Source organism: Cucumis melo, chromosome 8 (assembly GCF_025177605.1).
Source record: "Cucumis melo cultivar AY chromosome 8, USDA_Cmelo_AY_1.0, whole genome shotgun sequence".
Taxonomy (NCBI): domain Eukaryota; kingdom Viridiplantae; phylum Streptophyta; class Magnoliopsida; order Cucurbitales; family Cucurbitaceae; genus Cucumis; species Cucumis melo.
In genome coordinates this window covers 23,751,657-23,764,755 of record NC_066864.1, presented here as the reverse complement: position 1 = coordinate 23,764,755, position 13,099 = coordinate 23,751,657, and the positions used below count along the sequence as shown (strand labels likewise).

Here is a 13,099-nt window from a genome sequence, read left to right as displayed (position 1 = left end):
ATTTGCAGGTAATTCTCCTAAATTGATTTTTGTATAAGATCTATCAGAATCAGGAATATGTATCTTTTTTTAGGATGATGACTATAGTTTCTATTGTTGTTTTTCTTTTAAAATATCTCTCCATATTGATATGTTAACTCTACAAAATTAGTATTAAACAATATAAGTATTATGATTTATCAAATAGATTGAAAAAAATATTAAAACTAAAAATATTAAGAAGAATTTGAACTTACTGGCGAATTGATATAATACATATATTCTAACGATGAACGGAAAAAAATAATCATATAGCCTTCAATTCTGAAATTAAATTAAATAAATATATTCATAACTAATGTAAATGTGGATTTAAAAAGTACATAAAAAAAGAAAAAAGAAAAATTAATAATCTTTTCATAAAATATTGCTGAGAGTGTGAAAGTTTATATAACCGACTTTGTTGCATTTTTTTTCTAAATGTTTGTTAGATAACAAATGACAGCCGCTAGAAAATAAGTTAAGGTTTTATCTTAGTTAGGCTTTTTTCCTCTTATTAATAAGTTATCCTCTTTTTATGACATTATTGACATTTGTCAATAAAATTGACATTTAGATTTGGAGAAATAAAATTATTAAAATTTGGAAAGATATTTGGAGAAACAAAATTAATAATGTTTGGAATAAAATATATTTTGTGACAATTTAGGAACAAATTTGATATTTGCGAAAAGAAAATTATTCATATTTGGAATAAAAACTATTTTTTGAAGAAATAAAATTATTGAAATTTGGAAAGATATTTGATATTTGGGGAAAGAAAATTAATAATATTTGGAATAAAATATATTTTGTGCAATTCATGAACAAATTTGATATTCGGGGAGAGAAAACTATTGATATTTAGAATAAAAATTATTTTATAAAAATAATCGCAACACACCAAATTCAAACCCTTGACTTGATTGTTACAAGGTGGGGGCATAGCCACTACCATAGAACCAAACTTTAGTAAAGATAAAGCATTATTTAATATATATTGTAATTTGATACTTTAAAATTAATATTAAAATACAGAAATCGATAACGTGAGAGGCGACGTGCCTGCCGGCCGCTTAGTAAATATGCTCCTGTTTCTAATTAAATTGATATCTAGTATGTATATAAATGAAGGGAACACCCAAGCAAGTGAGAAATAAGAAAGCAAAAATTGTGTCTAAAAAGTAACAAAATATTGTTTGGAATATTTGATGTTTATTACTTTATTTTGGGGAATTTAGCACAATCCAAACATAGGCAAGAAATTTGAAACAAGTCAATGGAAATAATGTTGATGCTCTTAGCCTCAATTGAGGTCTAGCTTAGAAGTAAACATTCATCGCCTTCAACAGTGTAAGATTAACTTTGGAGTTTATCCGAAGGACTCTTTTATACCTCCACTTGGTCCACAAACTCTTTCTCCTCTTCCATCCAAAAATCTTTATTTTGGTGTCTATCCAAAGGACTCTTTTATATTTTACTTTTGGATTTGATCTCGAGTTCACAAAGTCTAAATAAATGTTTTTTCTAAACACAACCATGAGCCTATTTGAAATTTAACTTGCAAAACCATCAAAATCTGCCTTAAATCAAACTTCCATTGCCAAGCAAACTTCTTAAAAAATAAGAAGGGTAAGAGACTATGCAAATACATTAAGAATATCTAACACACCTATCATCCAAACTTTATCATAATTTAGAAATCTCTCTCTATCTCGCACACTCACTCATCCAAAATTGGTTGGATAAACAAAAAATATTCAAATGTTAGTTTAGTTTGGCTCTTTTGTTTGTATTCTTATGTTACTTGGTGAAAGTTTCCTTCACCATACTTCACCATAGGTATCTTAAAGTTGGACACTGTGAGAATGAATCACACAAGGGTCTTCATTAGTATATCAACGTAACTATAAAACATAGACAATTTTCTTGCCACGTATTCAAGATTTTGACACTAAAACATCTAAACATGACACAAATCTTTATGGATGACACATCTCTACCAGAACAGATACTCTTCCTTCGAAATAGGATAAAGTCAAAAAGTTTCTCACCTGTTTCAACATAAGAATTCGTCTTAGATAAACAAAACAGTAAAGATGAAGATAAAAGTTCTTGTTCCTTACGAGTAAACACATCCTTATATTAACTACTAACCTTTCAGTTAGCAACTACGAAAGAGAAAGTATACGATATGAGCCCTCTCACATCCATAGCATTCACTTTGGTTTCTAGTCGGCAATCCTCCTCCCTCTCTCCCCTTCATTGAGAAGGGTTTAAAAGGTTCACATAACCAAAAGGAGTACAAGTTGATTATACCTGAAAATATATATATATATATATATATATATATATATATCTACCAAAAGGAGATTTATGGTCGAAAAAAATCCCTAAAACTTAGGTCTAGTGTCTCATTAGCTTGTTGAATTACATCTCTGCATGTCATTAATGTAACTAATATAAAAAACAAATGGTCTGTTTGGTAGGAAACTCTATACATGTTTTATGTTTTTAGATTTCTTGAATTCATGTGTACGTTCTTAATTGGAAATCTAGACTGTTTTCAAACACTATTTTCGAATTTCGTAGTCCATACAGTATGCACTAAAAACAACTTTATCTTGAATCCCTTATCTTCAAAATCATGTTTTTTGACGATTGCCTAGCAAACAAGACCAAAGTTTCTCAACCATTCTCATTGATAAGAAGTTCAACAACAAAGCCAATCACATCAGCTTTTTAATTTTTATGAGCATATGCAAATGGTTAACACTAAAGAAACTTAGCATTACATGGAAATATATAGAGATGAAAGAAAATAAAATAAATTCTTTGGCATTACCAATAACAATGTCAACCGTACAAGTAAAGATATTTCAAATAGAAACAAATCAGAGTGGAAAAAGTTTTTCTCCCTCTTTTTATACCCCTCTAATTTCATGGTCAAACACAAAGAACTAAAAAAAAGAACAAATTTCCCTTTTTTTCTTACTCTTATGAGGAAAAGAATAACAATGAACTACCTTAGAGAAAAGAGGGAAGGAAGTCAGAGAGTTGAAAAAATGCATTATAAATCTATGATCACCCAAAGGTTTTCTAATAATAGTACACTAATAGGTACGGTAACCCATAATGAGTGAGTTTGTAATGCATCTAAAACTCATGTTTGAATTGAACATTTTAAACCTGATTTGTTGTACAAATTCATTCCATTTCGACGGTTTTCGATCTAACCTTTTTTTCACTGTTTTCACACTTCATTATCTCATTTTTGTTTTGTCTTTAATAACTTATGCTTTCCATCACTCTTCTAATTCCTAATAATTCCGATTACCTTCCAGCTCCTGAACCTCCCCCTAATGGCAAGGTTATACACATTCTCACGCATAATAGACAAATTTCGGTGGAGAAGATTAATTAAAGAAACATAATCAAATGAATACTTTTTGAATTCACACAACAGTGTTTTGAAAGTCGAACTCAGGCACCCGCCTAGGCACAAGGCTTAACATGGGTGCCTCGCCTCTAAGCGAGGCACATTGAGGAAGGCACACTCCTTTACGCACCTTCCGCCAAGCGTCGAGGCGCGCTTTAGGATTTTATTATTATAATTTTCTAACAAATCCTTTAAAACATTGTCGTTTAATATATATAATATAATATATTTATATTTTTTCAACCTTACTCGAAATAAAGTACAAGTTGAAGAAGCCGGGCTTCATCTATAAGTAAAAAAACATTATGTCTCCAACAGTCCTACTCTTGTTCATCTTCTCCTTCTCCTTCTTTTTCTTCTTCAACAAAAAGAAAGACGGAAGAGTGAACACCTTCTCCTCTTCTTTTTCTTTTTTTTCTTCTCCAGCGGGCTCCTCTTTTGAAGACTCTGTTTAATGGAAAAAAAAAAAAAAAAAAAAAAAAAAAAGAACACCTCCTCCTCCTCAGCTCTTCAAATAAAACAGAACGCTCTTCAAGTCTCCTTCTCCTTCTTCTTCTTCAACAAAAACAAAACCACCTCCTCGATGTGAGGTCTCTGTTTTATGAAGTCTCTATTCTTTGAGTTTCTTCAGGAAATAGAGAAGAAGGATAAAAAACAGCAACCATTTAAGGCTTCCAACTTCATCTCTTCTTGCTGAAAAATTCTCCAAAATAGTAGCGTTCCAAGTTCAATCTTCATCAGATTTTTGGTATGTGCCAAATTAGTTCCTAACTTTTGTGATCAATTTCTCAAGTTAGTTTCTAATTAGTTTAAATTTTAAAACAATTAGATGGCTGAGGACAGTTAAAGGAAAGATCCAGCGTGGAAATATGTTCGATTGCAAAATCAGCAAGATGTTAATACCTTAGTGTATGGATTTTGTTGAAAAGAAACTAAAAGGAGAGTTTATATAAGGAAACAACACCTTGTTGGTGGTTATAGAAATTCCACTGCTTGTAGAAAATGGCCTGATCACGTGAAGGAAGAAATTAAAGCCTACATATTAAAGATTCAAAATTTGATTGTTGATATTGACGTGAACATTTAGGTATTGAGATGAAGATGAAGTGTGTGTAAGTAACCCAAATAAAAGAGTCGCATCAGATTCGAAGAAGCCAAGATAAAAGGGTCCAATGGATGTTTATTTTACACCTAAGCCAGAGGTTGTGGTTCAAAATCAAAAGAATGACAAAGGAAAGGGAACACAAAGCACGATGAATGAAGCATACTAAAAGAAGATGAGGGAGCAAATAATCCAAAGAATTACTCGTTGGTTTTATGATGCTAGAGCGTCTCTAAATGCATGCACTTATGATAGCTTTGCCCCTATGATTGAGGCAATAGGACAATATGGTCCTGGATTGAAACCACCATAAGTGCATGAACTGAGGTACTATGTTTGAAAAAGGAATTAGAATCGACAAATGAGTTTATGAAGAGCCATAAGGCAAAGTGGGCGAAGGTTGGATGCACCATTGTGGCTGCAGGATGGACAGATAGAAGAAATAGGACATTAAACTAACTTTTTAGCTAATAGTTGGTGTACCCGAATGATGTAGTAGGAATATGATATTACGGTTAAATCCTTGATCTATTAAGATTAGGATTAGGATTAGTTCCCTTTATTTATTAGGATTGGGATTAGTTTCTTCTATTAATTAGGATTAGGATTAGTTTAATATAAATAGAGAACTTTAAAAAACATTAATAAAACTCTCTCATTTGAGTTACATCAATAGTCCTAAGGCACCATGTTCATTGAGTCTATCAATATGCTTCATTCTTATGTGAAGGACGTAAGGAAAATGTTTGAGTTGCTTGACAATTTCGTAAAGCGCATTGGAGAAGCCAATGTAGTACAGGTATTGATAGTGCCTAAGCAAATGCTATGGCAGGTAAGAAACAATGCAAGGTACCAACTATGCTTACGCATTTAAGCTTAATATGTTCTTATTTTACTTTGTTAACAGGGAGATTGTTAGAAGCAAAACGACCACAATTAATTTGGTCTTCATGTGTCTCTCTCATTGTTTAGATTTAATGTTGGAGGATATATACAAGATCCCACATATTTGCAAAACATTAATAAGAGGCATGGATGTTAGCATTTCATTTATGCTTGTCCAGGATTGTTAAACACGATGAGGTGGTTTACTAATCAAAATAAGTTAGTTAGATTAGCTAAGACTCGGTTTGCTACAACTTGCATAACATTATCAAGTTTACATCACCAGAAAAATAATTTGAGTAATTTGAAAAAGATGTCTACTTCGATCGAATGGGAAAATAGAAAATGGAGCAAAGAACAACAAGAAAAATGAGTCGCAAATAGGGACTATTTGGACAGTCAACAATTAGTCAGAGGGACAAAATATCTCCAAGTAAACTTTAACTTTTAAATCTTTGATAAAATATTGAATAATATTCAAATTGGAAGCTACTAAAATATTTTTGACCTATAGTCAAACGGTGTGATGATGTCAGAACAATCAACTCCCAACTTGCAAGGTCTCACTTGTAGTGCCATGGGATGTGAATGTAATTGGAGAGTTTTTTAACAGGTTAGGTATCTTCTATTACTTGTAGTGCTTTTAGATATGGATGTAATTGAACTGAACAAAGGAGCTTTTAGATATGGATGTAATTGAACTGAACAAACCTTTGTTATATACTTACAGCTTCATAGCAAGAAAGGAATAGAGTTGCTCAAAGTCGACTAAACGATTTAGTCTTCATAAAATATAATAGAGCACTGAAGTGTCAATATAATATTCAGGACATCGTCAACCCCATCTCTTTAAAAGAAATTGACGCTAGTAATGAATGGTTGCTTGAAAGAATGGATGAGGATTCAGAGGAGGAGGATCTTGTTTCCAACAACAATTATGTAATATAGGGAAATGTTTCAAAAGTTGCTGGAGCAAATGAACCTGCCTATTATTCTAGAGTTGGTTCCTCAAGAACTAAGTCTAAGACTAAAGCTTCATGTTCATCTTCATCTTCCACACAACTACTGCCCCAACCCACCCCCACACCAATTAATTTGGATGCCTATGAGACGGACGAAGAAGATATAGATGGTTATAAGTCGAATGATGGAGAAAATGAAGATGAAGACCTATCTAGTGAAAATGACTTCAATCTTTAGGATTTTAGAATTAACTTTGTGATTGTTTTTGTGTTGTTTTACTTAACTTGTTGAATGACTAATATTTAACTTTTATATATCCTTTTTTTTCTTTTGTACAACTCTCATTTCTATCCATCTATGTTTAGGTTGTGTAAATAAACATGTATTATGTGTGTATATATATAGTGCGCCTCACGGAAAAGAGCCCGCGCCTTTTTCATGTGCCTTGCGCTTAGGCTCCTGAGGACCCTTGCACCTTGGGCATTTAAAGACATTGCACACAAGATTTTGATCCTGAGATTAAAAAGAAAGAATAGATCTCAACATTCGATTGAGGTCTGTCACTTTGATGGTGTAAACAAAAACATAGATCATAATCTCCACAACTATGCATATCAATTTATTTAGCAGTTTCCATGTGTCCCCATTCCCCTAATTCCATGAAGATTGAAGATTTAAACCAGTTAGAAAGCTAAACCCTCTTGGAATAGTGTAATTTAAACATTTCTGTGGCGTCGTCCGTCAGTCTTGGGAAATAGTTTTTTTCTTTTTTTTTCTTTCTTTTTTTTTTTTTTTTTTTTGTAGTGTTTGTGATGCCGTACCTTTTACTATTTTTGCTGGAGTATTTTACCGGAATTTTTCTTTTAAGAATCGTATAATCATTTTACTCAAAATGTAGTAGCCCCTGAGGGGATTGTGTCTACCCTGGCCTCTAGGTTGTTCTTTTTTGAGTATATGGTTTCGTATCTTATAAACTATATAAATAAATAAGAATTAAAAATCGCTTTCATGGAAAACAGCCTTTCATAGACATTGTGGTTCGCCCTCGCTCAACCATTTTTAGAAATCTTGGAGTGAGCAAAATGGTCGCAGTTTCAAGAACTCTTCCTTCCATTACTTCATGGAATTGGTACTCTCTACAGTGTTCTTTTTTTCTAGGGGAGGGGGGGTGCAAATTTAAACACCTTATTGTCCATTATGGCTTTGTCATATTTAATCTCCATTTGGAGAGCACCGTTGAAATCACCAATAGGTGTCGGGGTTTTTACTCCCTCTCATTTCATCAATTAATGAAATGGTTTCTTTTTCAAAAAAAAAAAAAAAGGAAAAGAAAAAGAGAACCAAGGGTAGTTTAATCGGGGGCATAAGAACTCTACAAACACAGGAGAAAACATATTTGGTAAATAAGGAGAAAAACCAAACAAAAAGTTACAGTAAAAGGGAACGAGGAACATGATAACTAATGGGTAATTATATTACATCAACATACAAAATCCAGTTAACATCTCTAGTTTCGAAAAGAAGGAAAACTGGGTGCCCAACTATCTTGGTAACCCATTATGCAAGCATTGTTTTCTAATTGAACAATGAAAATGGATAACTAGAAAAGCTTTCTAACCGTGCTTTATGCCATTAAAACTCAACGAGATTCCCAATCCTTTAGCTTCTTGCTCCCTTTAGGTTTTGTAATCGGTGCATTCATTCCAGCCATTTTTGCATTGTATTTTGCCCGAAGAGGATCGTTATAGGTCCAACTGCATGGCAGAAACAACTGACGTTAGTCACGCAACAGAATAACTTCCATGTGAAAACCACACTACAAATGGTAGAATGAAGGAAAAAAACAAACAAATAGAGAAGCTTGAAAACAGGATATTGTTCTAACCATACCGTTATATTCACTTCTAGAAATATAAATAAACTAAAAGCCTCAATCTGGATATTAAGCTCAGGCTGCTAAACACATCCATAAACCTCAAGCTCATACTAAAGTTCTTTCCAATCATTCTCTACTTAACATGCACTCAAACATAAGTAGACAAGGCATTAGAAGCTTTTATGATGGATCATATTGTATTTAATGTAGATATAAACTCAATTAAGAAACCAAAACTGATATTGCAATAGTTTGCGATAGGAAACTGAGAAGCAGAAAGCAGACAAAGTTAAATCAACTTACGGGTTGTTCCAGTCGGTTGTATCTTCATTGACAAGATGCGTCCATTTTGTTCTCCCACTGCGCCCAAAGTGTTTGACCTGCATAACCTTTGGCAATATTGTCTTGTCCATTTTATCTTCTCCAGTTGGGGAAGAGAAATCACGATGGAAAATAGAATCAGATCCAGCAGTTCCAGCATTATCATCAGCATCTTCCTGGAAGAATGCACCCTTATGGTAGTATTTCTGCATAAACTTCCACTTCTGCTTAGGTGGTGGAGCAGGTTTTGGATTCTTCCTCTCCCATTCTCTCCTCTCTTCCTCAGTCATATTTCTCACCTTCTCAATCTCCTCCCTCTCCTTCAACATTGCATCTCGGAGTTCTCTATCCCTCTTGATCCTAGCAATCTCTCTAACCTTCCAAGCCTCATATTCTTCTGCTTCATTGATTTCGTCATCAGTATCTACATCTGCAATATTTGCCTCCATTTCCAAATTCTTCTGGATCTCCTCATCCTTTCTAATCTCCTCAACCACAATGTGCTTTGTCTCCGCCTTCCTTTCCTCCAATCTCCTTTTTCTCAATTCTTCAAGAGACCTTTCCTCCTCTTCAATACGCTCCCGTTCAGCAATAGTTTCTCTCTCTGATTTAGGAACAAAGATTGGCTTCACCATTGCTATACCAGTAGGTTCATCTTCTGAATCAGTTTCATACTCAGACTCTTCTTCTTCCTCTTCCTCTGGTTCCTCCTCCTCTTCTTCTTCAGGGAATGCGGCTTCTTCTAGCTCCCTTTGTCGCAACTTTTCCTTGATTCTTCTTCTTCTTTCCTCCAAAGCCTCCTCATCCTCTTCCTCTGCATCTAATCCCTCCTGCCTCCGAGTTTCCTCTTCAATGGTTGAAACAATCTCAGCTTGGCGAATACGTCGATGATCAGCTCTAATCTCTTCCCGATTATCTATCCTACTCTCAGCTAGACGGCGTAACCTAGGGTCATCCTTCCTAGATAGATCTGAATCTTCCTGACTAGGAAATGCTTTCTCAAGAGCAGCTGCCCTAGCCATCCTAATATCGCCATCTTCATCAGCATCATCCGCCCACTCAGGAGCCTTTCCAGGCCAGTACCTCTTAACTTTTGTTTGTCCAATTTTACCTCTAAGTTTATCTCTAACAGCAATTACAGTATCACTAACCCCCGCCGTGACCGACATTGTTAATCAGCTAAATTTCCAGAAGCAATAGATACACCAAAAGAAAAAGAATTCTCTCCTTTTCAACTTTAAAATTCACAATTCGATGAAGCTAAACCTGAAACCCAGTAATGAAATAAGGGAGAGTTAAACATTGAGTCTCCGAGCTCACTATATTATGACAATGTTGTTAAAGTCCTATGATACAAAAGGAAAATAAGGGAAAACGATACCACTCGTAGAATTGAATCGGAAATTAGAGGTATCGTACGATTCAGATTTCGAATCGTACGAACCGTCATGAATCACGAAGTTGCGATTCAAGAATCGATTAATCAGGAAAAAAAAATTAAGAAAAATACCGTGGTAACATGGTGTTTAGGCGTTGCCGGCGTGCTAGTCGGAGATGAAAATTAATGAAAACTTCGTGGAGAGGTCATGTCGGAAGAACGAAAAGGAAGGGGAAGATCAACAGGGTTCTTTTTTCTTTTTATGAGTACAAAATGGAAATTGAAAAGTTGTCCAAACATTTAAAATAAGCTTAACACAAAATAAGCAAAACCCTATACAATCACAACGAAAACTCAAGCTCCTTTTCTGATAGACGAGAACTCGAAACAGGAACAGGGATAAAAGCCCATAGCATTTCTCAATTAAACGGTCTGAAATCACAAAGGGGGCGAAGGATAAAAACTACGGTGAAATTTAAGCCGGAAATAGTCTAAAGTTAGAAATACCTTCAAACTTTTGGTCTGAACTTGAATATAATGGAGTGTTAGAGTTGAAGAAATCTGATCCGAGCAACGAAGAAAATGGTGGGGGGGGAGAAATGGCGGAGCCAAGGTAGAGAAAGCAGTCCGGATTCTCTGAAATCGATAATTTGTGAGATTTTTAAGAATCAGGTAAAGAGGAATATGAGAGGAAAGTATTTTGTTTTTTCTTTTTGAAATTTTTTGAACATCTCATTCTTTTGGACCTAAAAGACATTTCCATTTCATTTGCTCTCTAAACTCTCTGACTCCTTTTTAAAAGGAAATTGGGTTGAATATCCAAATCTTTGTGTAGATGATCTTCTCCCCGACATACCAATAAAGAATACTTGCTTCTAAGATTATAAGGAAAACTATCATTTTATTCACATCATTTAAGTGTATAGCGTTAGAGACGTCTAACTCATCACGAAAAGATAACAACCTTGTCATGTTGTCAATATCTATCACGTGAGTACACACGTAAAGAGTTAAACTCTCTGTAAATTTTATGCTCATATGCAATAGTTGCAGTCAGGTCAAGAAACATTACCTCTAACTCTAGCACCTTTGCAATGGATTTGTACAACGTGAAATGAATATCTCCTTCAACATATTTTGAACTCATATCACTGATTGAGCATGTATCTAAATGGAAGAAACTAATGCAAGGTAATTCTCCTACTGAAAAAAGTACTTAGTGTTGGTAGGTCAAAGGTCAACCAAATTCCATTCGTTCAACATTGTTCATTCTAAAAGTAGTGATAAATGTGGTAATCTTGAACGTAATTGGCATCATGCAACCAACCATTGAACTACTAGAAATAATGAGTAGCAAAGATATAGATAATGAACATGTTGTCTCTTTTATTATCAAACAATTTTAAATGGTCAACGTTACACGTGTATATAAGTTCTGAGTTTTAATAAAATTATGATGCTTTTAAAAATTGTAAGAGAGTTGCTATAAAATATTGTAAGGAGTAAGCACCTAAGAAGATGATTGAGGAAGTAGTGAGAAAGAAATGAAAATTGTGATAGACGTTGACATCAGGATAGGGTTACATCTTTTTGTGATAGATGAGATGTCCTTAACGCAATACCAAGTACATGGCGGTTAAGTGCTCTATGACGTAACCAAATATTTTCTTTTTCATTAGTTTTTTAGGAGTTTATCATTCTTCACGAGTGTGTCTCAAGAAGGCGCCTTCTTGTACAAAAATCCTTATGGACAACCCTTAAACATGGATGTTGTCACTCTTTGTAATGATCTAGTTTTTGTACTTCTAAATCTATAATGTTTTATCCTCTAAATTGTAATGATTACCAATTATTTCTGCACATTATCATTTGTAATGATTTAGTCTCATTAGAAAAATATTATTAAAATTTAATGAAACTTTTTATACATAGATTAATATCCTCATTCAAGACCAATTTTGTTTAAATTGAAAAAAAATTAATTAAGTCGTTTATATAATTTGACAATTAGGTTTGATAAGATATTTCACGATATGGACTATACACTATTATATATAATTAAAATTGCTAATTGCACACGTGTTGTGTAAAAAATTTGTATTGTTAATTGCACACGTGTTGTGTATAAAAATTCGTGTTTGATAACTATTTTTATTTTTACTTTTTTAATGAAAATAAAAACAATAATGGTTGATTTCACAAACCATATTTTCATTTTTTCATATATATAAAAAGAAAAGGAAGCAATTCTTAATCAACATTCTTTGTCTACTACCATAACTTAATATATTTTTGTTATTGCATTGGTTGGTTGACTTTGTTAAAAACGAAATTTGAGTAACATGCATGCTAGACAACATGTCAAAGACATTTGTAACAACATTGGGACTGTCAGATAGTATCTTTAGCAAAAGATTCTTTCCATATATAATTGCATGTGATTTACAAATTTCTTTAACTGTTTTTGCTTTTCTTTTTTTCATGTAAGGAATATTTATTTTCTCATAAATTAATATTCTTTAGACCAGTCATATACTGTAACTCTTTTCATTTTTAGGGTCAGTCGCCTCATTTGAAAGGTGTATTCATTGAACATTTTTAGCTTAAGGTTTGTCTATGCCTCAACTTTCATATTTTGATATTGAAAATCCTTGTGTTTGTTGCTGGAACTTTTGGTTCGATAGCTATTGTAGAACTCAGGAGGAGTTCGATATTTATTGATGTTGTATTTAGAGAGAACTTAAACATAATGAATGTGCAGTTAGGAAGAGCCTAAGCATATTGTATTGATGAGATCTTATATAAAGCTTGAAGAAGTGTTTTGTGGAAGAGAGGGGAGAAACTTAGGGGGAGTCTAAGTTGAAACTTTGGAGAGCAAGCTATACAAAAGTCACAAAAGATGGAGTTGTCAAATAAATACTTTTGTAGTAATTGCTAAACTCTTTAATAGTGAAGTTTTATTCCATTAGTCACGTTGTCCCTCAGATGTAGGTGATCTTTTGCCAAACTAGGTTATTAATCTTTGTGTCATTATTTTTTCTGATTGCTTTCGTAACAACTCTCTTATCAGATATATTATTTGTGACATAGTGCTTGACATCGTGTCCTTTGGATCCA

At 33.5% G+C, this 13,099-nt stretch overlaps 1 protein-coding gene across 2 annotated transcripts; it reads right to left on the bottom strand.

The window, feature by feature from the left end:
• Nucleotides 1–7,860: 7,860 nt before the first annotated feature.
• On the bottom strand, nt 7,861–10,849 carry LOC103486019 (uncharacterized). 2 transcript variants are annotated; one of them, XM_008443813.3, is made up of 3 exons: nt 10,115–10,849; nt 8,587–9,870; nt 7,861–8,161 (listed from the first exon to the last, which is right to left on the bottom strand). In XM_008443813.3, exons 2-3 carry the CDS (start codon nt 9,771–9,773, stop codon nt 8,047–8,049), a joined length of 1,302 nt encoding a protein of 433 aa, XP_008442035.1. In that variant the 5' UTR covers nt 9,774–9,870; nt 10,115–10,849; the 3' UTR covers nt 7,861–8,046. The 2 variants fall into 2 exon arrangements, with proteins under 2 accessions (XP_008442035.1, XP_008442034.1); XM_008443812.3 differs by having other exon boundaries at nt 10,490–10,792.
• Nucleotides 10,850–13,099: the final 2,250 nt, after the last annotated feature.

Coding starts and splice junctions, on each gene's coding strand:
- LOC103486019 (XM_008443813.3), bottom strand. CDS start 9,773: ATGTCGGTCACGGCGGGGGTTAGTGATACTGTAATTGCTGTTAGAGAT. Junction 8,162..8,586: donor ACAACCGACTGGAACAACCC/GTAAGTTGATTT, acceptor TCTGCCATGCAG/TTGGACCTATAACGATCCTC.